General features: G+C 37.8%; 1 protein-coding gene across 3 annotated transcripts in view; it reads right to left on the minus strand.

Moving 5' to 3' along the window:
- The window catches only part of LOC117435355 (uncharacterized), a 35124-nt gene extending 16039 nt beyond the window's left edge, over positions 1-19085 (minus strand). Inside the window, exons 1-9 of one of the 3 annotated variants that reach the window (XM_059012958.1) lie at positions 18653-19085; positions 18368-18560; positions 12790-12853; positions 11784-11852; positions 7109-7127; positions 6158-6211; positions 4536-4598; positions 1862-2001; positions 1365-1481 (exon numbers count right to left, since the gene is read on the minus strand). In XM_059012958.1, the coding sequence (XP_058868941.1) occupies positions 1365-1481; positions 1862-2001; positions 4536-4598; positions 6158-6211; positions 7109-7127; positions 11784-11852; positions 12790-12853; positions 18368-18402 (561 nt within the window). In that variant the 5' untranslated portion in view covers positions 18403-18560; positions 18653-19085. Of the gene's footprint in view, positions 1-1364; positions 1482-1861; positions 2002-4535; positions 4599-6157; positions 6212-7108; positions 7128-11783; positions 11853-12789; positions 12854-17953; positions 17973-18367 lie in introns of those variants that run through there. The other 2 variants (XM_034058441.3, XM_034058442.3) reach the window with 2 other exon arrangements.
- Positions 19086-24421: the final 5336 nt, after the last annotated feature.

Here is a 24421-nt window from a genome sequence, read left to right on the forward strand (position 1 = left end):
TTGACAGATTTCCTGAGAGTAAGGCATGGAAACACTGAACTTATTAACTTTTTATTTTATTGAAAATACAGTACAAGTAGGATTTAAGATGTATTTCAAAACTGCACATCTTTGACCTATATACCTAATGAAAGGGCAAAACAGGTAAGATTCATGAAAATTGTAGCTAACAAAATTAACTGTTCTAGGTTGTTAAAATAGTCAGTTATGTTCCTATGATATAGTCAGTTATCTAGAGACTGTACAAAAACACACCAAGTTACAAATAGGATAAGCAGCATAGCTGTATAAACAAGACACGACTGGGACTAACTTAGCTCCGATATTTTTCACATACTGGTTATAAAAAGATGGAGCAAGGGAAAACCTTGAATGTGAATGTTTTTCATAAAAATAAATACAAACAATAAAGCCATCCATCATTTTAAATCTGGATAAAACTTCTTTATATCATTTTTAATTATAAAGTCATTGTATTTTAAACTTGACAGTTTTATAACAGGTGTTTAAGGTTAGTACCCTGGATTTAGCAGGGTATCTAATTTCATATTTACACAACTGCAAAAGTAGCTTATGATTTATTTAGAATTTATTTTGGTGATGTCATGACAACGCATAGCAGCAGAAATCGGCTTCACTGAAAACATTAACCCGAAAATCTAATCGAGAATGCCAACAAAAATGTACGTACAACTATGGGAAAAAAAAATTACATACTTCTCTGTCAATGCTAATAAAATCAAAACAATAAGATATATAATACAATAATAAACGTGTTTGTTTTCAGTTACAAAGTAAAAACACCAACGTTTTATATTAAAAAAAAAAAAGTCTAAATCATGATAGACACGTACCTTAGTGTTCTCAAAGTAGTAACAAGATTACTTTGATCCAACACAAAGCTGTAATAACATGTTATGTTGCATGAACTGACAGTTCAATACCGTCTATAGACAGCTAGTTGTACTTGCCTTTTCTATTTACAAAGTTTGTACAATGGGGCCTTGCTATTATTAAATCAGTATGTTTAAAAAAAACTCGCTTCCATTTAATAGTGTTGCCGGTCCAACAGCCATACTGGATTTTTTCATTCAAGAATCCCGCCGATACAAGGAAGTGTGGCATGCCTCTCATCTGAAAGGGGCCTCCAAGGGTTTGAGGAAAATACCTTTCTCTTTCTTTTCAATATATTAAAAGGGAGATTCATATAAAGTGAAATTATGAAAACACATATGTCATGATATTCATTGAAGGTCACCGGAATTGGTGCATATGTCTAAATCCAATACACAAGTACAAACCTTAAACTAGGTGTCCAAATAGTAGATGCTTTCATTCAGAATGTGGGGCGGAACTGTCCTTACCTTCATTACACCCCTTCCTTCCAACTGCTCAAGAAGCTTTGCCTTCATTCCTATTTTCTTGTTCAGTTTTACATCTCCCAAATCATTCTCAGGGATCATATCATCAGGTTTTTTTTTCTAAAATAAGATATAGCACGGTTTTAGAAAGTTAAATTACATTGTATGTATCACAAATAAGCAATTGCATGTGATCACAAATGCTACAATAAACCCTCCACAAGCTTCCCTTCTTACCCTATAATAAAGTCTCCCATGTACAAAAGAGTGGATTGTATATCTAATAGGGATTGACTTTCAAAGAGGAAAGCAAGCTATTAACACATTTTCTTTGACAAATCCAGTTCTTACAATCCCACAGTTCTCTATTGAAATGGAAAATGTTCAATTAGAAGATCAGAGTGCATCAGGGTTGCTTTGCTTTCCCTTCCAATATGTCAGTCTACTCTTCCAGTAAATCTTTTTGCTTCATTCATATACTTAAGGCAGGTTTTACTAACCAGATATTTGCTGCGATGTTTCGTACTAATGATGTGATCAGCAAGGACGTTCACGCTTCCTTTGACTTTACACAGCTTGCATAAGTAGTGTGGAGGGAACTCATTATTGGGGTTGAGGAACTCAAGAACATACTGCAGACCTGCAAAGAGAGCAAGAGAAAGAGGAGAAAGACTTAATTCAAACACAGTAATGACAAACTTTTTAAAAACCCAACAATGGCAACCTCAGAATTACACTTCAATTGATTAAAGCAGTCGTTACCTCCACCTTGATCACCCCACTATGTGACCATTTGAAGAATGAGGTTATCTTTGTGATCCAATTTCTTCAATTCGATCCATTTGTGCGGTTTTGATAGTTCTGCATGTTGCCGAGCAAGGGTTTACAGATCTGCATTTAGTGTGCAAAACATTTCAACCCAAATGTCTGACTCCTTGAAGTCAGCAACCTCCATCTCCAAATCTCTGATCGAGATGCCCAGAATCACCATCAGGTCCAATTCATGGTGGCGAATCATAAATTTGAACAAGGCACCACCAAAAGTCCACAAAACGAGACGAACGATATAAGCAGATCAGATGTGAATGCCATAAGCTGCTGCAGATCCAAATTGTTGCCTTTGCAGTTCAACATTATGTTGATTCAAATTACCTGTAATGTCAACAAGATAATGCAACTTGAGAAGCCAGTCACAGTCTGAAAGTTCAACACCTGGATACAATCCACTTCTTCCAACAGGGACTGGAATTGAGGTGATTGAGGGCTTGAGCAAGAATCCAATTGATTGCACAGACAACCAACGCCCTAACATCACGAAGTACCACTCCACATGACTAGGCACAAAGTGCTTCCTGGTGCATAATACAGTGAAAACTTAAAATGCGACATTTCTGTCGAAACAAGCTTTCCTAACTGTATCCGCATCTCGCTAACAAATTCCATCACTACATTAAGTAGATCTTAACCTCATTTGATTTTTCACTGGCAAAATTGCAAGCATTTCTTCTTGTGCTACACTGCCGCATATAAACCGCCCAATACACAGATGTGCAACATCACAAACATCTGTTGACTCATCCATAGCAAAACACATATCAGAACTTATATTTTCTATTTGCTGCTTGTCAACCTGATTCGCCACAGCTTGATAGTGAACTGTTTTTGCAAATAAAGTATGCCTTGTATTTGCTGCCAGATTTGGTATTTGTCTGGGAATTCTTCAAATAGCTTCTTGGCTATATTAGGAATACAGCTCTTTACATATTCACCATCAGTGAAAGGCTTACCTTTGCAAACAATCTCTAAAGAGTCTGTGAAATTTGCTGACCACGGCAAGAGTTTACTTTTCCCCGCTTTCATTTTTCTTTGCAGCTACTCGCAGGCCTTTTTCTGCACCTCACCTTCTTGGTATTTCAATGCAACTGCCGAATGTTTTGTTATGAGATGTTGTAAGATTTTGTGTTTGAAGACAGTAATCCGTCACCCATTTTTTTGTGTATTTTTTAATAAAGCTCATACACTGTGTCTCGAAACTTAAAGAAACTGTGTACAACTGAGGTTACAGATTGTGTCTCATGTTAGAGCGCATACTGACCAATCAAAACATGGTAAAACAGACTCCATAAATAGAAACACCAATAAGAGCAGTGAGGTAGAACATTCCGAGTTGAGCTGTGGTACATTTGTGTGGATGCTACTAGTAAAATAAAATAAAAAAAGTGCTAATGACTAAGAGAGACTCGAGAGTCATTCAAAAGAGCCAGGTATGACTCGCGAGCCACACGTTGCCGACCCCAGTTCTATTGGATATGTTCGTAGTCCTGGCCAGTGCTAAATGTTTCCATCATTTGTGTGAATGTTACATGTCTGTCAACACTGCCTGTCGTGTGTTGATCCTTCTGCACCCGGAGTTCCGCTTGCCGCTGGATGTTTTTTCCATTTCCTGTAGACCTGGGAGACCTTTGTCCACTTCCTTGAGCCCTGCATCATAGGCTCCCATTATCATACACCTTGTGAAGTCACTGACCGTATTCTTACCCATGTGTGAAAGGATAGCGTCAGAAATGAGTCCGGAGGCTGCAGTGAAAGTGCTGTTGCACACATTTACAAAACACACCAAAAGACAGGAACAAATAAACAAGGTACAATGACTAAATAAAAAGAGTTAAACACCACAAGTCATACACTAAAACAATATTCACCTTTAGGCTCGGCAGTGGCCTTCACTAAAGGTTCTCCTTCTCTCCAAACTCACCCAAACAAACAAAGCTTCTGGCTCCCTTTATATAGCATGTGGCTGGGGCTTGATTGACCAATTATTAAAATGTAGGCCCCAGCCACATTCCCCACGTGGATTATGGCATGGATGAAATTAACCCCATCCCTGCCATACTTAAATCCCATGTTGGGCTTCCTCTCCACACCATGTTATTCAGTGAATGGTGTTCACCACTGCCGCTACTGTTAAAATACACCTGATTGGTCATATGGAGCACCATAAGACCCAGATTAATTTGAATATCATTTCCACAGAGCAGTTGCAAGTTAGAGGCAATTCTGTAATTTTTTGGCTAGCCAGTTATTAAATTTGACTGCATGTTGTGCTGTATTTTTTTCATAGAACTCCCCCTCCACCCCCCTTTCCTTAATCTTTAGGTCAACAGTGCCACTTACCAATAATAGGCTCGTGCGGATGCCTAATTTGAAGAAACTGCTCCAGGGTACTCAAATTTTGCACTGAAAATACACATACAAAAACTCAGTGATGTCATCTACTTTCACACAGACTGCAGCAACCTCTAAGTATATACAGTACCAACAATGACAGGAGTCATAAAACCCAAAGATTATTGCCAAACCTGGCCTAACCCAGATGCACCATGAAACTAGTCTGTAAAGCCAATTCCATCTGCAGTCTACAATGCAACATCGGACATTACATAAAAAAGTTAGATAATTTTTTAAAAATTAATTCACTAACTTCCAATATTTCCTGATAGCATCAATTTTTTCAACAGCCCTGCCATTCGCATTCCTTTACATGGGTGGGATGCTCATTTACGTGAGTTCCATCATTAGCTGAAGATATGGTGTTCTGCCAGCCTCGCAATCCTAAAGTAGGGCTGACAAGAGTTCCAACTAAAATAGGTTCAATCTTGATTGGCTGTTGAACTAAATGAATGAGTTGGATTTCAAATCGCTTCAAGTCTGCCCCAGTTGTAGATGGAAATGTGGCATTAATTTCAAGTAAGGCTGGCTGACCTTTGTGTTGGGTATTCTAATCTGATTATCAATACCTCCTACCACTTAAAAACAAATTTCTCTAGTAGTAAGCCCTGTTCACACTTGTATCGGAACAATAACACTTTCTGCCCTAACTCACTTTTCAACTCCAGTACAAGAGCAATAATGTTGCGATATACCTGTCCACATTTAAGATAGTTTATATGGACACACATACAAAGATATTCTGTATTACACACTCCACTGATTGGGACCTCCGGCACGCTGCGCGCAAAGGGTTGTGGATATAGAGTTCTGGAGAAGATTTTCTATTGACAGACAATGGAGCGGTGTCGGATTGGCTTTGAGCTTATTTTAATCAATGTTTAAAAATATTTTTAAAAAAAACAAACAGGTGAAGTGTATTTTAGTATTGCCCAGGGTGACTTGACGAAAAACATAACCCATGGTAATGTTGACATACTGTAATCTATACGAAAAATGCGCTTTTCTGAACCCAGTACCAGAGATGGTGCATGCACAGAAAACAGAGATGAGCGTTTCACACAGTACTAGAGTAGACAGAAGAATATGTTTTTACTACTGTAACTTATCATGACTGAAGTAAATAATCTTGGTAATATAGAATATCCTTGGTGTAAGTGTGCGTATGCCTCAGACTCCTCCATTCTGTTGTCGTACCGATCCATGTGTCCACACTGATCTGTTCAGTCATATCGCAACTGTACCGGTGCAAAACATGCTCTTGTCTGGGTTTCGTATTGATAGTTATATCGGTACGATGCCAGTAACAACCCCAGTGTGAACAGACGTTGAGATACTGTTCTGCAACGATACCAGTATAAAAATGCAAGTGTGAACAGGGCATTAGTGAGCTTCCATTTCAAGACGACACATGACCAGACAATCAAGATATGCCACCAACACACATGGCTCATTAAGGCAAACAATCTGTTCACAGTCGCCATGTGTCTTGGCACAGCAGTCAAAATACTATTGAAGCTGGCAGACAAATATGGCTACAGCTTCACTAACAAGACTTATGTACTCACGAGGGGTGTGGGGGGTGCGGTGGGGAAATTCACCAGCCTTCCGCCTCAGGAAGCCTGTTGGAAAACATGTAATATAAGTGAGTTAAAAGAGTGCCCATGAATGTTGCTCTGAAAAGAGTTAGCTTCTGCAGCTCTGCAAGGCCAGCACAGGTTAAGGAGAAAGCAACACCCAAGGGAAACAGATAGGTATGCAGACAAAAGCTCAGAGCTACAAAAAGCCCCTGGAAGTAATATAATATTCAAAAGGATAGACGAGTTCTTGTTATACGACAATCAGCAGCCCCCATGGGGTGGTTTGGGGCTGGGATGGCACACTGGTTGGAACCAGTGTTTAGTGTTAAGATTGGGTTGAGCGAGTTCAATAGAGTAAAGTAACATTCCGGAGGAGATGGGGTTAACAGGGAGCTGTCCTTTTTCTATTGGAGCAGCCAGGAATGAACAGGGATGTCTGATTGCTATGTGCAAACTATATATATAAGCTTTGGAGAATTCAGACATGGTTCAGTATGTGTGCCACACAGGAAAGCATCCCTTTACCTCCAAACAACTTACTAGAGTAGGGATGCTTTGTACCACAACCAGACCTGGGACAAATATAGTTGTATTTGATATTTTATTTGTAAACACCAACTGTTTCAAATAGTTGAAATATTTAAATATATATGCTCGAATACATCCATTTTGTTTGTAAGTCAAATATGTAAAAATATTAAATTTATGCAGAAAACAAATACTCTTTGAAAATATTTAAATATATGTAAAGTTACATATGTATGCATGTATTAAACTATTTACTTTCACAAATCATATTTATAACTACATTTATCCCAGGTCTGACCACAACAGGAGTATTTGATTCAGCAATAACCTACTGTCCTTATAGGCTATAACCTGGATTCAATATTGTGTTATTAAGTATGTTATTTACTATTACACATTTTATGTACTTACCCTTCCAGGGTTTCGCTTTCTGCAAATGGATGTTGTCCGGAAAAATAAGCAAAATAACTCAAATTAGTGCGAGTCACAAAAATCATATTCAGTATCACTTTGTGTGAAAGACTGCCTACCAGAGTACAACCTGCACTAGGAGCCCCAGTGATGGCACAACGACAAGCCATGTTAACACACAGGACAGATGCTGTTGCCACGCACCTTTTTTTTTTTTTTTTTTTTAATTTAAATTCACAATGCCCAATTATTTTACCCCGATTTTCACCCAATTTAGTATGTCCAATTAAGATTCCTCACTGCAGCAATTCCCCTATCCCACAACCAAGCTATTTGACTCTTTACACCCAAGAGCTTGATAGTAGAGGTCAGCTTGCTACATCGAGGTAAACCTATCCTTTTGAGAGCATTCTTGCAAAGCATTAACATAAGCATATTTGCATCTGTCTGCAGCTGATTCTCTGATTTCCCTGTAAAAATGCACACCACATTAGTGCAGAGCTCGCTCGGCGCCAGTGAATCTACTGGTACAGGGTGGGCGAAGCACGCGTCTGGCGATTCTGCCTCTATGGAGATTGCTGCTCGGTGCTACTGATCAACTTTGCAGTTTTGAACTTGTCGTATAATTGAATACTAATAAGTGAATGTGACAAGCAGGCTCTAGTGGTTACGTCAGACCAGAAAGGAGTACACAGACAGACGGTGGATGAAATGGTAATGCGCTTGCTTGCGCCGTTTTATTGTAAAATAAAAGGTTTGAACAAAACAAAACACAGGACACGGCACTTGAGGCCAAAATAAATAGACAAACAAAACGTCTAACACTTAACAAACGGGGCACGGACAGACACACAAACACGGTGAGTATATATAAACAAACAAGTATCGTGCTGGTCCTACCAGCACGCAATAGCAATTGTTATCTTTTTTTTATTTAACTTTAGTTCTCCTCCTCTCTCTCCCATTCACTACTCACCGAACACCCAACCCCGAGTGAGTGAAACGTGCATCTATATATACTGTTGTGCCGGGATTCAATTACTAATTAATTATTCACTTGAATCCCAACACGTGAATTAATTATGTGCAACCTCGTGCTCACATATTATATACTTTAAATGCACGTGAAGTGATGTGCAATCCCGTACCTAAATACAATTATACATTTTAAATAACTGGTGCTACACACCCATTTATATCCCGTGCAGCCATATCTATACACCAACATTAACACACGCAACATACAACATATAACACACAAATGCACACAGGGGCGGGGCACATTGCCACAGTGAAGCACAATCTTTCTGCATTATTTAGAAGTAGAAATACTCAGGTAAGCATAAATAAAAATTACAATTCTCATACTTTGACGTTTTTTGTTTTATTTCCCTATTAAAAAAAAAAAAAAAAAAAAAAGACCATTTCAGAAATATCATCTCAAGCGTTTTGAAACTGGCAAAAGTGTAATCAGAATATTAAGAGTAGAAAATACACATTTAAGTGTATACAGTAGTTACTATACAGGGATACTATTCTTAGTTTTGCTGTAATTCGCTTGACCAGGTTCGAGTCAATACCGTTAAATATCATAATGCCAGACAGTTGTAAACACGTAGAGAATCAGAAAGCAAGAGACGACAACAATAGCAAAGCACTGCATTCTTCTATGCTGAAAAACTTAGACCTACGGTACTGCGCACAAGGCAGGGCTTTCCTGAAGTAAGTAAGCCAACTTAAATTGCGTATTTAATTAGTGTTTAGCTTACGACGATGAAGAAACAAGCTCAAAGCTATTTTTCTAGCTATACATTCCTTAAGGAAATTGACTGTGTAAAGGATGTAGTTACTATACTCCACACCTTTTGTTTCATAAAGACATTGTATCTGGAGGCACACCTCTTGTTAAATCTTGCAAATAAGGAAGAATCAGCAAAGGAACAATTGGGAAGATTAATTATGCGTTTACATTAAAAGGGGCGCTATTTAAATTACAATCGGGTGATACACAGCAGTGAACCTGTTTTAGAGCAACGCGTCAGTCAACTTACCTTTTCTCAGTGCTTCATATTTTATCCTGGTTATTGCCAGTAAAACGCTAAACTTAATTTGTGGAGTATTGTAGATAGGACTACTCTCACATCTGTTACTAATTGTTTAATATTAAATATTGTTTAATGTTACTGTAATGCCAGCAATAAGATACAGGTCTTTTCAAAACACCTTCATTTGTAGACTGAACTACATTGTTAGCGAAGACAGTAAATATGATTCTCACAACAGTGCTGGACATTTGTTTTCTGAACTGTTGTAAAATAATTCTTAGGTTTTCCTGCTTATTTTAATACCAACAATGAGCCAAGTGATTTCTATAAACATTGACAGGCTTGAAGTGTCTTCAGGTGCTTTACATACTATTACAGTAACAAGAGTCTTATAAAAAACAAAATAAAAAGAATTCTGGTAATATTTATTAATTTACTTATTTTAACTAGCAACGTTATATTTATGTTCAACGTTAATAAGTGGGGAAAAAAACCCTAAAGACTGTTAGAATTGAAGGCAGTGCAGACGCCAGTGTTTTATACAGCAGTATGAAGCAATTCTATGCAGGCCACCAGTTAAGCATGCAGTCTTGATCTAGGAGAACAACTGACAGGGCTGCATTTATGATAGGATCTCAGACAGGCATCATAAAAGGTAAATATATGCTTCATAAAAATGCTATATTTATTATATACAAATAAAAATAAGAGGATGATCCAGAATTAGAGGCAGAGCCACAATAATTTTTGAAGTAAATTGTAAAATTGTTGAGATACTTGTTGGAATATTGTTTCAAAATTGTTAAAGCTACAGTGTTCAGTGCAAAACCACATCATGAAAAAACACATCTGTAGGTGAAAAATGCTAGAATAAAAGTCGCTACATTTTAAAAAATATATAAAACACGTGAAATTTTCGGTCCACTAAAATAAAGGGCTTTACATAATCTCTGCAAGTAATAAGTTGCAGTGTCCAGTGTGAACACACAACACAAAATAAATTAACATCCAAAGTAGCACTATAGCATTAAAACGTTCAATACAGAGAGTTACAAGCTCGAGCAGTGTCTAAAAATAAATAAATAAATAAAATAAATAAATAAAATCCTAAATATGGATTGTAGTGTTACAACAGGAAAGCGTAATCAAATCAAACTGCGGATTGTGTATCATCTCCATGTCTTTGTTATCTGAACCAAAGAGAACCCTAACTCTAACCCCGAATCATTCAACACACAGACCAATTAGTTCTAGGCAGTTTTTTTTTTTCTATTCACGTGAGCCGCGGTATTTCCCTCAGGCATTATTTGCGCATGGTTATTAAAAACCAGAAGTTAATGGTAAAAATGTGACTTTCAGCTAAAAGTTGGGGTGGGGCGATCGTTCAAACCAGGACGTTGACTTGGCATTGTCAGGTAATATATTTTGACTTAAGGCCATTGCACACTGGATCCAATCATGCATCTGATTTGAACATGCATCTAAGAAAAAAAAATGATCATCTGCATTCCTAATTGCACAATGCACACGGAGTCTGTAATTATCGTACGACGGTGAATCGGTGATGTGTCAATTTTGGAATCGAAACAAGTTCGATTTGATATGTGTTAGAAATTATATTGAAATTATATATGAAGAACGACTGGGAAGACACATGGATTCTTGCAGTTCCTGTTTTTGTGTTTTTGGGCTCTGGAAAAGATTATTCTCTGCGTGGCTAACCACGAAGAACTGTATATTATAACTGATTATTATTAGTAGCTCCTCAAACTGAACTAGTGACATTCTGAAATAAACTTGGAACCGTTCGATGTCCAATTTGAACTCCAATTTTTACTATTAACGCATTTCTCAGTTGTGATACACACAAATGGATTAACAGGTATCAACTGCATTTAAGGAGAGTGGAAAAGCCGATGTAAAAGACCTATTTAGACATATATGCAGTAATTTATAGAAAGCCATTTATTTTAAAATGCTTAGAGCCCTTGCAGGTAACACACTTACCCCAAGATGGCCGACATCCAGTTCTCCTGCTGTCGACTGCACATCGAGGGGGAGGCAAAATGTTTTTATTTTAACGTTTAAACTATATATTTTTAGAAGTCGAAATGTTTATTATATTAAACTGACTATAGCAATCCTAATTAGCATTGAGCTTGTTTATTATAATTTTTTAAAAATTATAATCTGTGTCGCAAGCCTTTTCCAAAGATTTCTATAGGAATATTGTGATTTGGTGTTCCTGGAAATCTCTCTCCCACACACAATGGTTTGCCTCAACGTGCAGTCATTTAGAAACAAGTACTTTCCAAGTATGAACAGGACGATGTCTGCATAAAGCATACCCAGGGAAGTACCTCTATTCTCAGGCATAATAGAACATATGTCCCATATGTATTAAACTTGGAGGACCCTGAAATGCTCAAATTTGATTCTTCTTGTTAACTGTGTTTTGGAAAAATTTAAGTTTGAAATGTTGCTCCTTTCATTTTTTGGAGTGGTGTAATAAAATGATCATTTCTGCAAGCAAATTAAGAACGAATAAACCTCCAGTAGTTGCAGTGTTAACATTCCCTTTAATACATATACATGGTCAATGGCATTTTCATATTTTTATACACACTTACCAAATGGTGTTTACGACCCGCCTTATGATGCTTTAAATCAGAATCGCTTGTACACGTCACCTTGCAAGTCTAAAACAAAAGGGATACCATTGAAAAGTGTGCAACATTAATACCATATTTTACCTGTTTTCTAATTGTTAAAAAGCACACTCACACAGAGAAAAAGAAAAAGGGTGCCACGCAGATCTTGTACAGCACGAGTGTTTTTTAATTGTAGCGAACAAAAAGTACGTGTTTTGCACATCTATTTGCTACATTAGCCTCCTGTGTACAGTTCTCAAAGAAACACGTTATAGCAAACATGTACTTCCATTTTAAAACATGGCATCCGGTACTACTTTAACATAAAACAAGTTATCAGTTTCTATGCCTTTTTCTCCGGGTATATGTTACACTTGCACTTCCTGGGTAATTTCACCTCACCAGTGTCTTCTGGGTCAAAGCAAGTTACTGGCTGAAAACATGTCAGTCAATAAATGAAGCAACTGGTTGGCTAATGGCAGTAAATAAGCCAGTGAAGGGTTGGGGACATGGGGGTAATGACCAAGAAAGTGCAACACTAACCAAAAGCATGGCTTGCAAACTAGTCTCTACCCAAATCTACTACCAGATATCACGATGTACAATTAAAACAGATGTTCACTATAATATGCGTTTCTTTCAAGTTGGAGATTTGAGACTAATCTAACGAATTTAAGTACACAACCTGTACGAGTTATGGAATTAGTTTGTTAGCCACAATCACTTTAATTACTGTACAGCAAAGCAATCAATGCTGAAAGTGAGTATTTCCCAGCAGGCAAACAAAGTCCATGGCATGTATGCATTTTGCATTATCTAAAATTACGGTGTGATTTTAGAACACATTATGTTGTGTCAGATAGTTCAATCTGAATACTGAATGTTACTGTTTTAGGTGTCTCTTTCTATATATGTTTTTTTTTTTGCAATAAACTAATGCAGGCATGGCTGTTCAAACAGACCATTAATACAGAATTAAACTCACATTACAAAAATGTATCTTTTTGCTATCAGGTGGTTTGAGTTCACTGCCATTATCCATTTTGGATCTGAAAAATAACAGAAAAGAAGCAACATAAGTCATGCATTACTTTTATATAAAAAAGGCAAGTGGACTAAATTTGACCCTTTAGTTTTTGCATCTTTTTATCTCAAAATCCATAGCATGTTTGTAAACTAAACCCTAAGATATTGCTTTAAAAAAAAAACACGTTAATAGAACTGACAGTACCTGTTTTTAACTTGGACTCACAAAATCTCTCCTTATATCCCAATGACAATAGGTAGTGTAACACAGCAGGGAGGGGGTTAATAGTCTCCCTGCATAAAAAAAATGTGCAAATGCACATTGGTTTGGTTTAATTGTTTTGTTTTATTGTTTAATTATATTTGTTAATTGTTTTATTATTAATTATCCTCTGCACCTGGTGATCATTGTAAATTAGAGCCAGGTGCAGGGTATTTAAAAGGAAGCAGCCAGTCTGTTCAGGGCTGCTGGTGTGTATAGGAGTCCAGTTGACAGTGTGCTCAAGTGTACAAAATAAAAATAAAAATAAAAAAAGTAGTGTAAAAACCTGTGTGGTTTGGTGTGTTTGTTTGGCTGGTAAACTGCTTAGCCGTCCTGCGTGCTAGTCAGGGACCTGCCTGTATAGTCAGTGTTCCAACACAGAGCTAGGTGTTTATTTTTGTTTGTGTTTTGTTTGTTTATCAAATAGCGCAACCGCGCTTAAACTCCATTTCCTGTGTCCTGGGTCTACTTTCAAAGGGGCAAACAAACAACCGGGAGTGTAAATTTCCAAATTTTTCATGCACTGTGTTCAATCAATCAAATCTTTATTTTATACAGCGCCTTTCATAGTGGACCACCTTCACAAAGCACTTTACAAGACACACTAACAATAAGAAAAGCCAAATACAGATAAATGCATAACACAAGCTATACAGTTTTTAAAAAAAAAAAAAAAAAAAAAAAAACCAACAACAATACATGACAGTAGCATAATACATGAAATAGTAGCAACAACACAGCAGCTAATAGCAGATATCAGGCTTAACCCTTTGCGGTCATATGTCGGACCTGGTCCGACATTGCAATTATTCCTATCAGGTCCAGTGTCGGAAAAAGCTGAGAAAACCATTCAATGGCCGAGTGGGAGCGACAGGAGCCGAGACAAGCCGAAAAAAAAGGGCCTACCTCATGCATAGTCATACTTGCCCCTGGCATCAGATGGGGCGGCCATAAGGAAACAAGCTGCCTGTTACTGAATCAGCGCACAGAGAATAACACGGACATTTGCAGAGCTTTTTTGAGATGTTATAGTAATAAAATAATGACTTGGATTGCATTATTGAGGAGTTTGGTGATGAAACGAGTGATCAGGAGATGATCGATCGGTATTACGACTATTATTATTATTTATTTCTTAGCATATGTGAAAGCTATAGCGAACGAAAGGGTGGGGCGGGGCTGGAGATACCTAGTGAGTGCTTTGTTGATATGCAGGGCCTTTTAAACCCGTTTGACTGTGGAAAAAAAATACTTTTAAACAGCGCGTCTAAAATTAACTCCGAGTGTGAAAATAAATTGGACCTGATGCGCCTGCCACGCACTTAATAAATGGACTGCAGAGGGTTAAAGAGCATGGAAAGCAAGAGAGAACAGGTGGGTCTTGAGAGTCGATTTAAAGCGATCGACGGTGGGAGCATCACGCACTAAAGCTGGGAGAGAGTTCCAAAGAGTCGGAGCCATCAAGCTAAACGAGCGTTCTCCAAGAGTGGTGCACTTTTGCTTGGGGGTAACAAGCAGGCCAGAGTCGGAGGACCTCTGCTTGCGGGCAGGGACATAGCGGGTCAGCAGGTTGAGGAAGTACTCAGGACCTGTGTGATGAAGGTCATTGTAGGGGAGCAGGAGAGTTTTTAAAGTAATCCTGAACTTTACGGTAGACAGTGCAGCTGGGCAAGATGGGGGGGGGGGGGGGGGGGTGGTGGAGATGTGATCACGTTTTTTACATCTGGTAAGGATCCTGGCAGTGACATTCTGGTCTAGCTGCAGTCAGTTTATGGTGCGTGCCAGTAGACCGACATTTAAAGAGTTGCAGTAGTCGGGTCGAGAGGAGACAAATGCATTACAAAGTATCTCCGCATCTGCGAGGGAAAGGTAGGGACGGACTTGATGTTTTGAAGATGGTAGAAGGAAGATTTGACCATGGAGGAGATGTGGGCATCAAAGGAGAGGTTGCTGTCAAGAAGTACACCAAGGCTTCGTACTGTGGGGGAAGGCAGCAGCAGACAGTTTGAGGTTCTGGGATTGATTGATTTCAACAGTAGGCCGGAGACATCAGCAATGGAGAGTTTAGAGAAGGAGGAGAGGGCAGGAGGGGCAACTGGAGGAGCGTTAAGGTGGTCAAGTAGTAAACTGGGTTTGTGGCGGGACAGCGTAGAACAGATGTTGTCAATTTTGTTCTAAAAGAAGAGAAATCATGACGGGTAAGAGTGGCGGATGAATGGGAGATGGATCTGTCGGTGGCTGGATGTAGAATTTGGTCAATGGACTTGGAGAACATTGGGTTTACCATGTACCATAGTTATGATTTCAGTTGTATGTGCTATGTGCGCTGCCATTGCTGGTAGTGTGGGGCGTATCAACTTCAACCTCCGTCTCGATCTCCTGCCTGTCACTCAGCATCGAATGCATGCACCCACATGGCAGACGGCTACTCTGTCACAAGCATTAATACCCTTAACTTTCTAAAAAAAGGATTTAGGGGAGCTCCCTAATTACAGCTGACTCTCAAAATAGTAATAGTAAGAATATAGTAACTGTTACAGTTGTGTATAATAGTATTTAAAAACAGGATTCATTTATCCAACTTTTTACATATACACCCTTACTCTGGTCCCACCGCAGTCGGATATGCGATGGATTACTGCAATAAAACGTGCAATTCCTCCTTCCAAGCAACAACAAGCAGCAACTTCCGTTTGAGTCAGGACGACCTTTGAAAATAAAAGGACTACCGATGTAACGTCAGAAAAACGCATCCTCGTTAGAAAACGCAAGGAAAGAATACCAATTTTTTCAACCAAAAACAAGTTTTTATTCATTTGTTTTACTATTTATATGAAGGGAACATTGCAAAAAAAAAACTGGAAAAAAAAAATCACAAAATTATTGGTTAGAGTGACTTAGAACAATGACTCAGGTTCCAAACTTATTGTAAATCAGGAAGACAGCCCTAACAAAAAAAACAAGCAAGGGGTGGACAAATCACTACTATGTGTGGTAGGCCGATGGGCTACCAAAAGGTAAACTATGGTAGCCCACCACAAATTTTGGTAGCCCACATTTTTCAGTAGATAAACATTTCCATTTAATGCTACGCACCATTAAAAAAAAAAACACAATACAATTGTAAGGGGGTAAGGTTCAGAAAAGAAATCCGACATCACTTGAGGACCGCATCATTTGCATTATTTTCCCAGACTTTATCAGTCCTGGGGACTCAGTCTGGGTTTTTGATCCAACCAATATCTCATCATTAATTAAAATATTCACTGCGAAACAAATTAAAACAATCAAGTTCTGAGTCCTAAATGGACTGTGGGAATTATTATGCACTTGTTGTAGTAGTGTTGTTTTTATTTTTCCTCACCTGTGCCATTTTCAGAACCTAGCCCCACCTTTTACCAGTCTTCATTAGCTAAACAAATTTGTACTGTTTACTTTTATATTTTTAAATATTCCTAAAAATATATATAAAACACAAATACAAAGGATTAATTATTGTTTTACTTTACCCTGTGTACTCACAGTATCCACTGTGCATTATCAGTAACTAAACTCTGCAAGTGCTGCATTTGTTTAAGACAAATTTTTATTTCTCTCTCTGATACAATGTCCGTGCTGACATCTTTTGAAAACATGCCCTTACAGCCCCATAAGCATTGTACTTTTAAACTATTAGACAAAATATTTACAGAATACTTAAACTGCTGCTATAACCATGCTGCATTTATCAATAGTGTTAATTAAATTATATCAAATCACGTTTATATTTACAATGAAGGGGACATATACCGTCTAATATACCTAATAAAACATATTGCAAAACTAACATGTATTTTCTTTACCCCTTTTTAAAATTCCAACAAGTTGTTTTTTTTATATTTTATGCCCCTTTGTAAACACGTATCCAGAGGGCACAGTAGTTGGAACTCCAATGTGGAAGCGCTGATGACTTAACAATTATTCTATTAATATGTCACATATCGTAATGATACGCCGTTAAATTCTCACACTGTTCTATTATTAAAGTACTATTCATATGGTCAAATATGTAAGTTTTGTTCAATATATGAACATTAAGTTATGTAATATTTATTATTGCTTTAAAATGTGCAGAGTAAAATACTATGGCCTACCTACTCCTTACTTTTGTTAGGCAACTCTATCTGTCCAGGGTATATGAGAAACACATGCAAACAGTTTTACAGCAAGAAGTACAGCATAAACCAGTCTGCGTTGTTGCAGAGGAAACTACAGATGGGACAGAAGTGTCCTGAACATTGTATTTCATTTGTCATTTTATGAAAATTGTATATTTTTTTTAATAATGCCTTGTTTTCAACTAATCTGTATATTGTAATGTCAGCATTAAGCTGTTTTTTTTCAAAACCTTTATTTGTTGATTGACCTACAGTACATTTGTTACTCTCAGAAACTTTAACAATTGAACACACTATAAAAAGCAAAAGTAGTCTCAAGTAACAACTTAGTGTGTTTGGACTGACACAGAAAAAGGAAATCAAAGAAAGAAAAGTAAAAGAAAAGAATGACTGGGATGAGTGGGGGATTTTTCTCTGGTGTACTCCATTGCTAAATTCTTGTAGTTCACATATTGTAGTTCACATTTACAGGATGCCACAATGATAATTAGCTTTATTTATGTTTGTAATTTAGTTTGGGAGATATATATATATATAGAGAGAGAGATAGAGAGATAGAGATAGATAATGACACACACACACACAAACAGAGACACCAACATCGCAGTAACTGCACGACAGAGTAAAGCTCCCAAGCCCTCACTGGAGTCATTCACAGGTGGGGTGATAGTTATACTTTAATACCCGGATCCGGGCCTACTTACAAATGAAGCTAGGCCTGTTGTAGCGAGTGCTCCTGTGCACAATTTGGATGAAGAATAAATGCTTTTCACCAATTACACTGTGGGAATACGGTGCTGGACAGGCGTTTAGTTTTACACGCTGCTGAAATGCAAAGTGTGCCTCTTGTTTATGCCAAAGGCATTCTTCAATACTCACCCGCACGTCTACCGGGACACCTCCACTATTCCATCAAAACAACACGGTTAGCGAACTCCCCTTTTAGAGAATGATTTTTAATGCGCGGTAAAATGAGCACAAAACAAAAATCACAGTCTGTCTCGGGATCGTTTTTTAAACTCGTGTTATTTTCATGCTGTGTGTTATGTTTTGGTACTGCGCATGCATGTACAGAATAAACAGTACTACTATACAAATACAAAAACATAAATACTCACTCTGTTGGATGCTCTGGATCATAAAGGTCCCCCATCTCACTTTACCTGCCACACGATACTGTCCTTTCTTTTCACTCAAAACATCCAGCAAATCCTATTTCCAAACCGGGGAGTTCTCGAAACGAGGTTCACCAAACAGGCAAAATAAGAATGGAACACTGCAATTTCGTAAACGTTTATTTATTTTTTTCTTCTAAAACAAAAAAGACGAAGAAATTAAACTCTCGTTACATAAAAATGTTCAGGTGCAAATAGAGAGACCACAGTTTGGTTTATTTAACTCACTCTCTCTCTCTGTCTCGTTGTTCTCCCTTCGAAACGGAAACTGAAACAAACTGGTAACTTCCTACAAACCAGTCCTGCATCGGCTGTAACCTAGGTGGTCGCCATTGTTACCAGATCAGAGGTTTTCCCTCCAGATCTAGAGGTTTCACGTTTCAGTTCAGGGCAATCTGGAGGTAAGAAATGGGCAGATGTTTTTTTTTTTAAAGGTACATTTTTAATTTTAGAGGATTGTCGGGTTTTTTTCTGTCTAAAAAAATGTTGTTCTCTAAGATCTATTCATAATGTGCAAATCCTTCCTTTACTAAGATGGCAAATGCGCTGTGACATCGTGCTAGTTGGCAGCGGCGAGCTCTATGATATCTAGGACACCATTTCTTCAGACTTCGATTTACTTTGATTATGGAAGGCCATCTGGGTCAAAAACGCAGTGTGTCGTACACGTTTCAAATATTCGCTACACGTACTCATTTGGACCAATCAGAGCAAAGAAATTACAACGTGTACCAATTTTGGTACGTGTTCTAAAAAAAAATTACACGAACTACGTAACTACATTGGTGGACATTTTTTACATCAGTGGCTTGTCATGACAACGTATTAGCTTGTAATCGCTTCTTATGCACAACGTAATTGGCACAGTAGCCAATAAACTTTGGTGTATCATTTAGACAAGAAGACATCAATTTAAAATAAGTAATATTGCAAATATGGAGGCGAGAGATTTTCTTCTGCGCTACAAGCATACATTTGCTGAGTGCAGCCGTCTCATTGAGGTTTGCCATTTGTTATTTTACGTGGCGTGGTGTTACGTAAAATAGGGCCGGGGGCGTTTATTTACAATATTTGCCAGATCCCCGCCGACTATTGAGACCCGCGTTTATTAATATTATGTAACATCATCTTCAGATGCAATCATGGAGAAGCCACTAACATACAATGTTATAGAATTAACATAACTAAATCGCAACATTCCAGCAACATTGTTAAAAGGTTGTATCAGTGGGTATTAAGTAACAGTTTTATTTTATAACACAAAGGTGCAAACCTTCCAGTCATAGGCCAGTGTTGTTCACTAGTTAGAGCAGGACTGGGAGGCAGTATGGTCTACTGCTTACATCAGAGGGACTGTGTGGTTTGAGCTGAGGGACTGCTAGAGAGTGCGGTCTAGTGCAGTGGTACACACACTTTTTATATGTCGCGCCCCTTAGCATACATTTTGAAAATTGTACTTTCATATTGTGGCAAAGTGGTTTGTAGTGCGCAGGTGTGGAAGTGATGCAGTGCACGAATGGCAGTGACCAAGCAGCAGTGTGGAGTAGTGGTTAGGGCTCTGGACTCTTGACCGGAGAGTGGTGGGTGACCAACTAATAAGGGGCTAGTGGTAGACAACAATGTGTAACACACAGCCAAAAACCACAGGGTTCAGTCCCAAAATATTAATAATAATAATCCAAAACCAGATGGTAAACAGGACAATGCAACACTAACAAACGAACACACAGTCACAAGTCCGGTGAGTGCTTTTGCATGGTGCTACGCGGTGGTTGTGAGGTAGTGCAGTCCGGGTTTGATACTGGCCTCTTGAGCTACAACTCCCGGAGTGTCAGGTTTTATCAGTCTAGTAACGACACAACACAGAATGTTAACATGTACACTAATAACACACTTTAACACTCACGGTTTCTCTTTCAGTTCGTCGGTCCTTCATTAGCCATAACAAGGGAGCAGTTTGCTTTGCCACACCCCCTTGGTATCGGGTGCAATCGCCCTTTCTCCAATCCACGAATGCCACCGCACCCACCACGCAGACAATGTCTTGCGATATTGTGGCTCTGCCCCTTTTCTGGATGGCTGACTTCCAACTTTCCCTGGAATGAATTGACAGCCCATCCAGTCCAAGGTACACTGTTCCCTTTACACAGCGCCGCCACAGGTCGGGAGGGAGATTTATGACTCAGATTCATTCTCTCTCTGCCACACAAATATAATTTATAAATGTCGAAAATGCGTATTGTAAATTCAACATTTAAAATCAGTCTATAAATCTTTTTTTAAACTTCGGGAGTGAAGATTAAGCTGACACGTTAAATCTGGGTTTTCGAACAAATAAATCAGTGAATTTAAATCTTTATTTACACTTGGCAAGTCAACATTTAGTTAACATTTCTAACAAATAAATCCATGAAAAAATGCATGTAATTTAAATCTTTTTTTTACACTTGGCGATTCAACATTTACCTAACAGATACATCTGAAAAATAAAAAAAGTTTTTATTTTTACAGAATTGCCTCTTTAATCATAGTCGCCGTCGCCCCCCCCCCCCCCCCCTTACTGTCTCTCCACGCCCCCATTTTGTGCACCACTGGTTTAGTGGTTAGAGCTGAGGGACATTGCCCCTAACCTTTAACACATTTTCTGCAGAGATACAAGTAACTGGTAAATCCATCTGTTACATATGTGAGCAGGAGGATGATGGGAAATGTAGTTCTGAGAGGTCCACGTGGGTACACATGAAGCCATTTTGAGGGAGGGACTGCAATTTAAAAGTTTAAAGTGGTCAAAATGTAAAAAAAAAAAAAATTAAAACAATACACACACCTTACGTAAACAGTTGCAGCAACACGTGGGAACATGTAACACAACAAAATAAAAAGGTCCTTATGTACCCTTTAATGGAGCTCTATAGGGCTGTGCTGGCATATTTTTATTGTTGGATTTAGGTGTGCAAAACGCTTTGCCCCAGATCTTTGACTATTCTTTGTAATATATTATATAATTGACATTAGTTTGGGGCAAGGCGTTCTTTATATGTAAATGACAGACTACATTCTTTATTGAACACAGTAAGATACAATAATATGCAAAAAAAGTGAAACATTTGCACAATGAACAACAATGAGGCATACATTTCATATCAATGAGTTAAACAAAAAAAATAATGAAATACAAATAAATAAAAATAAATGGATTGTTTTATTATCTGAAGGTTATTTAAACAAATAAGTCAAGGAGACAAATATATTCAAAAGTCAGTACCATTGAAGGCATCCAATGTTCTGATCGCTCTCTTGTCTTTACACATCTTCAAAGAATTTAGATATTTTACAGCGAAAATGAGAGAAGTTTGGTTTGGTTTTCATCCATTTGCATTTATGTTGTAATATTTTCCAAACAAAATAATGACATTTATTAGGAAGACAAGAGAATGATCAAAACCAGTCCTCAAAATAACAGATGATATCTTTTATCCAAAATACATAAGAACATTTAATGTACAACTGAAAAACAAGTGAGAGATTGTTTCAGGATGAGAGCTGCAAATGGTGCAATTTGAATCAATAATTGAATGTATTTTAACTGGGTAAACCCTATGTATGATGCAAACCAAATCGCTTTAATTTTTGGCAATAAGGCATACTCATGAGAAATTGTCCATGCTTTCTTCCAATTAACATTGCAGTTTAGAAATGACTTAAGATAATGATGCTAGTGCAGTTGGAAGCCTTGTCAGGAAAGGATATTTATTTTTACACTCTTAAATTCCTATATATGAACATGCTAAAAATCAAATGAGGTTAGAAAAAAGTGTTGTCCAATTTATACTGTGTGATGTTAGGAAGAAGTTCAGGCAGTTGCAAATGTTTAAGGTAAACTCGTATCACAACGTGGGAAAAAGTAAGTGGGCATGGAGGACTGAACTGTAAATGTACACACTTGCATGTATGTATATATATATATATATATATACAGACGTGCTCAAATTTGTTGGTACCCCTCCACAAAAAACGAAGAATGCACAATTTTCTCTGAAATAACTTGAAACTGACAAAAGTAATTGGCATCCACATTGTTTATTCCATATTTAATAGAAATCAGACTTTGCTTTTGATTTTTTATTCAACATAATATTGTAAATAATAAAACAAATGAAAATGGCATGGACAAAAATGATGGGACCACTAACCTAATATTTTGTTGCACAACCTTTAGAGACAATCACTGCAATCAAACGTTTTCTGTAGCTCTCAATGAGACTTCTGCACCTGTTAACAGGTAGTTTGGCCCACTCTTCCTGAGCAAACTGCTCCAGCTGTCTCAGGTTTGCTGGGTGCCTTCTCCAGACTGCAAGTTTCAGCTCTTTCCATAGATGTTCGATAGGATTCAGATCAGGACTCATAGAAGGCCACTTCAGAATAGTCCAATGTTTTGTTCTTATCCATTCTTGGGTGCTTTTAGCTATGTGTTTTGGGTCATTATCCTGTTGGAGGACCCATGACCTGCGACTGAGACAGACCTTTCTGACACTGGGCAGTATGTTTTGTTCCAGAATGCCTTGATAGTCTTGAGATTTCATTGTGCCCTGCACAGATTCAAGGCACCCTGTGCCAGGCGCAGCAAAGCAGCCCCAAAACATAACCGAGCCTCCTTCATGTTTCACTGTAGGTCTGGTGTTCTTTTCTTTGAAAGCTTCATTTTTTCGTCTGTGAACATAGAGCTGATATGACTTGCCAAAAAGCCCCAGTTTTGACTCATCTGTCCAAAGGACATTCTCCCAGAAGGATTGTGGCTTGTCAATATGCATTTTAGCAAATTCCAGTCTGGCTTTTTTATGTTTTTCTTTCAAAACTGGAGTCCTCCTGGGTCTTCTTCCATGGAGCCCATTTTCGCTCAAAAAGCGACGGATGGTGCGATCAGAAACTGACGTACCTTCACCTTGGAGTTCAGCTTGTATCTCTTTGGCAGTTATCCTTGGTTCTTTTTCTACCATTCGCACTATCCTTCTGTTCAATCTGGGGTCGATTTTCCTCTTGCGGCCGCGCCCAGGGAGGTTGGCTACAGTTCCATGGACCTTAAACTTCTTAATAATATTTGCAACTGTTGTCACAGGAACATCAAGCTGCTTGGAGATGGTCTTGTAGCCTTTACATTTACCATGCTTGTCTATTATTTTCTTTCTGATCTCCTCAGACAACTCTCTCCTTTGCTTTCTCTGGTCCATGTTCAGTGTGGTGCACACAATGATACCAAACAGCACAGTGACTACTTTTATCCATTTAAATAGACTGAATGACTGATTACAAGATTGGAGACATGTGTGAAACTAATTAAAGAAACTAATTAGTTTGAAATATCACATGATAAAATCACTTTTCAGGAGGAATGAAGCATTATTTCAATGAGCTGTAAGGGTACCAACAAATTTGAGCATGTCTGTATGTATATATATATATATATATATATATATATATATATATATATATATATATATATATATATATATATATATATAATGTGTGTGTGTAATCAGGATGTACTGATTATCTGAAATGTTTTCTTCCCCCAGGAGAACCCTTTCTCAAATGCAGGAATATTTGAAGGAGGACCTGGATGAGGATTCAGAGTTCAGTCTTCTGACCAGAGGCATCTTTAACACTGTTTCCTGATTGACACACTAAAACTTGATAGTTAATTTTTTGTTGTTGTTGTATGAATTGTAAACTAAATAGAAGATACATGTATATATCACAATCTTTGTCAATAAAATATTAACATGAAATGTTTTATGACTGAAGAATATTTATTTAAATAATTATTTACAGAAATGACATGCAGCACAACAATTACATTTTTGTCATTCAAGCCTGAGAAAAAAATCACAAACAGCTTCTTTAAAATCATTGTCATTGTAGTTGGTAAGAAGACCAGCATTTAGTAACATGTTTCATACAATCTGCCTCTTAAAGTCTTTTTTTTGGAAGTTCACTAAC

Source organism: Acipenser ruthenus, chromosome 3, assembly GCF_902713425.1.
Source record: "Acipenser ruthenus chromosome 3, fAciRut3.2 maternal haplotype, whole genome shotgun sequence".
Taxonomy (NCBI): Eukaryota; Metazoa; Chordata; class Actinopteri; order Acipenseriformes; family Acipenseridae; genus Acipenser; species Acipenser ruthenus.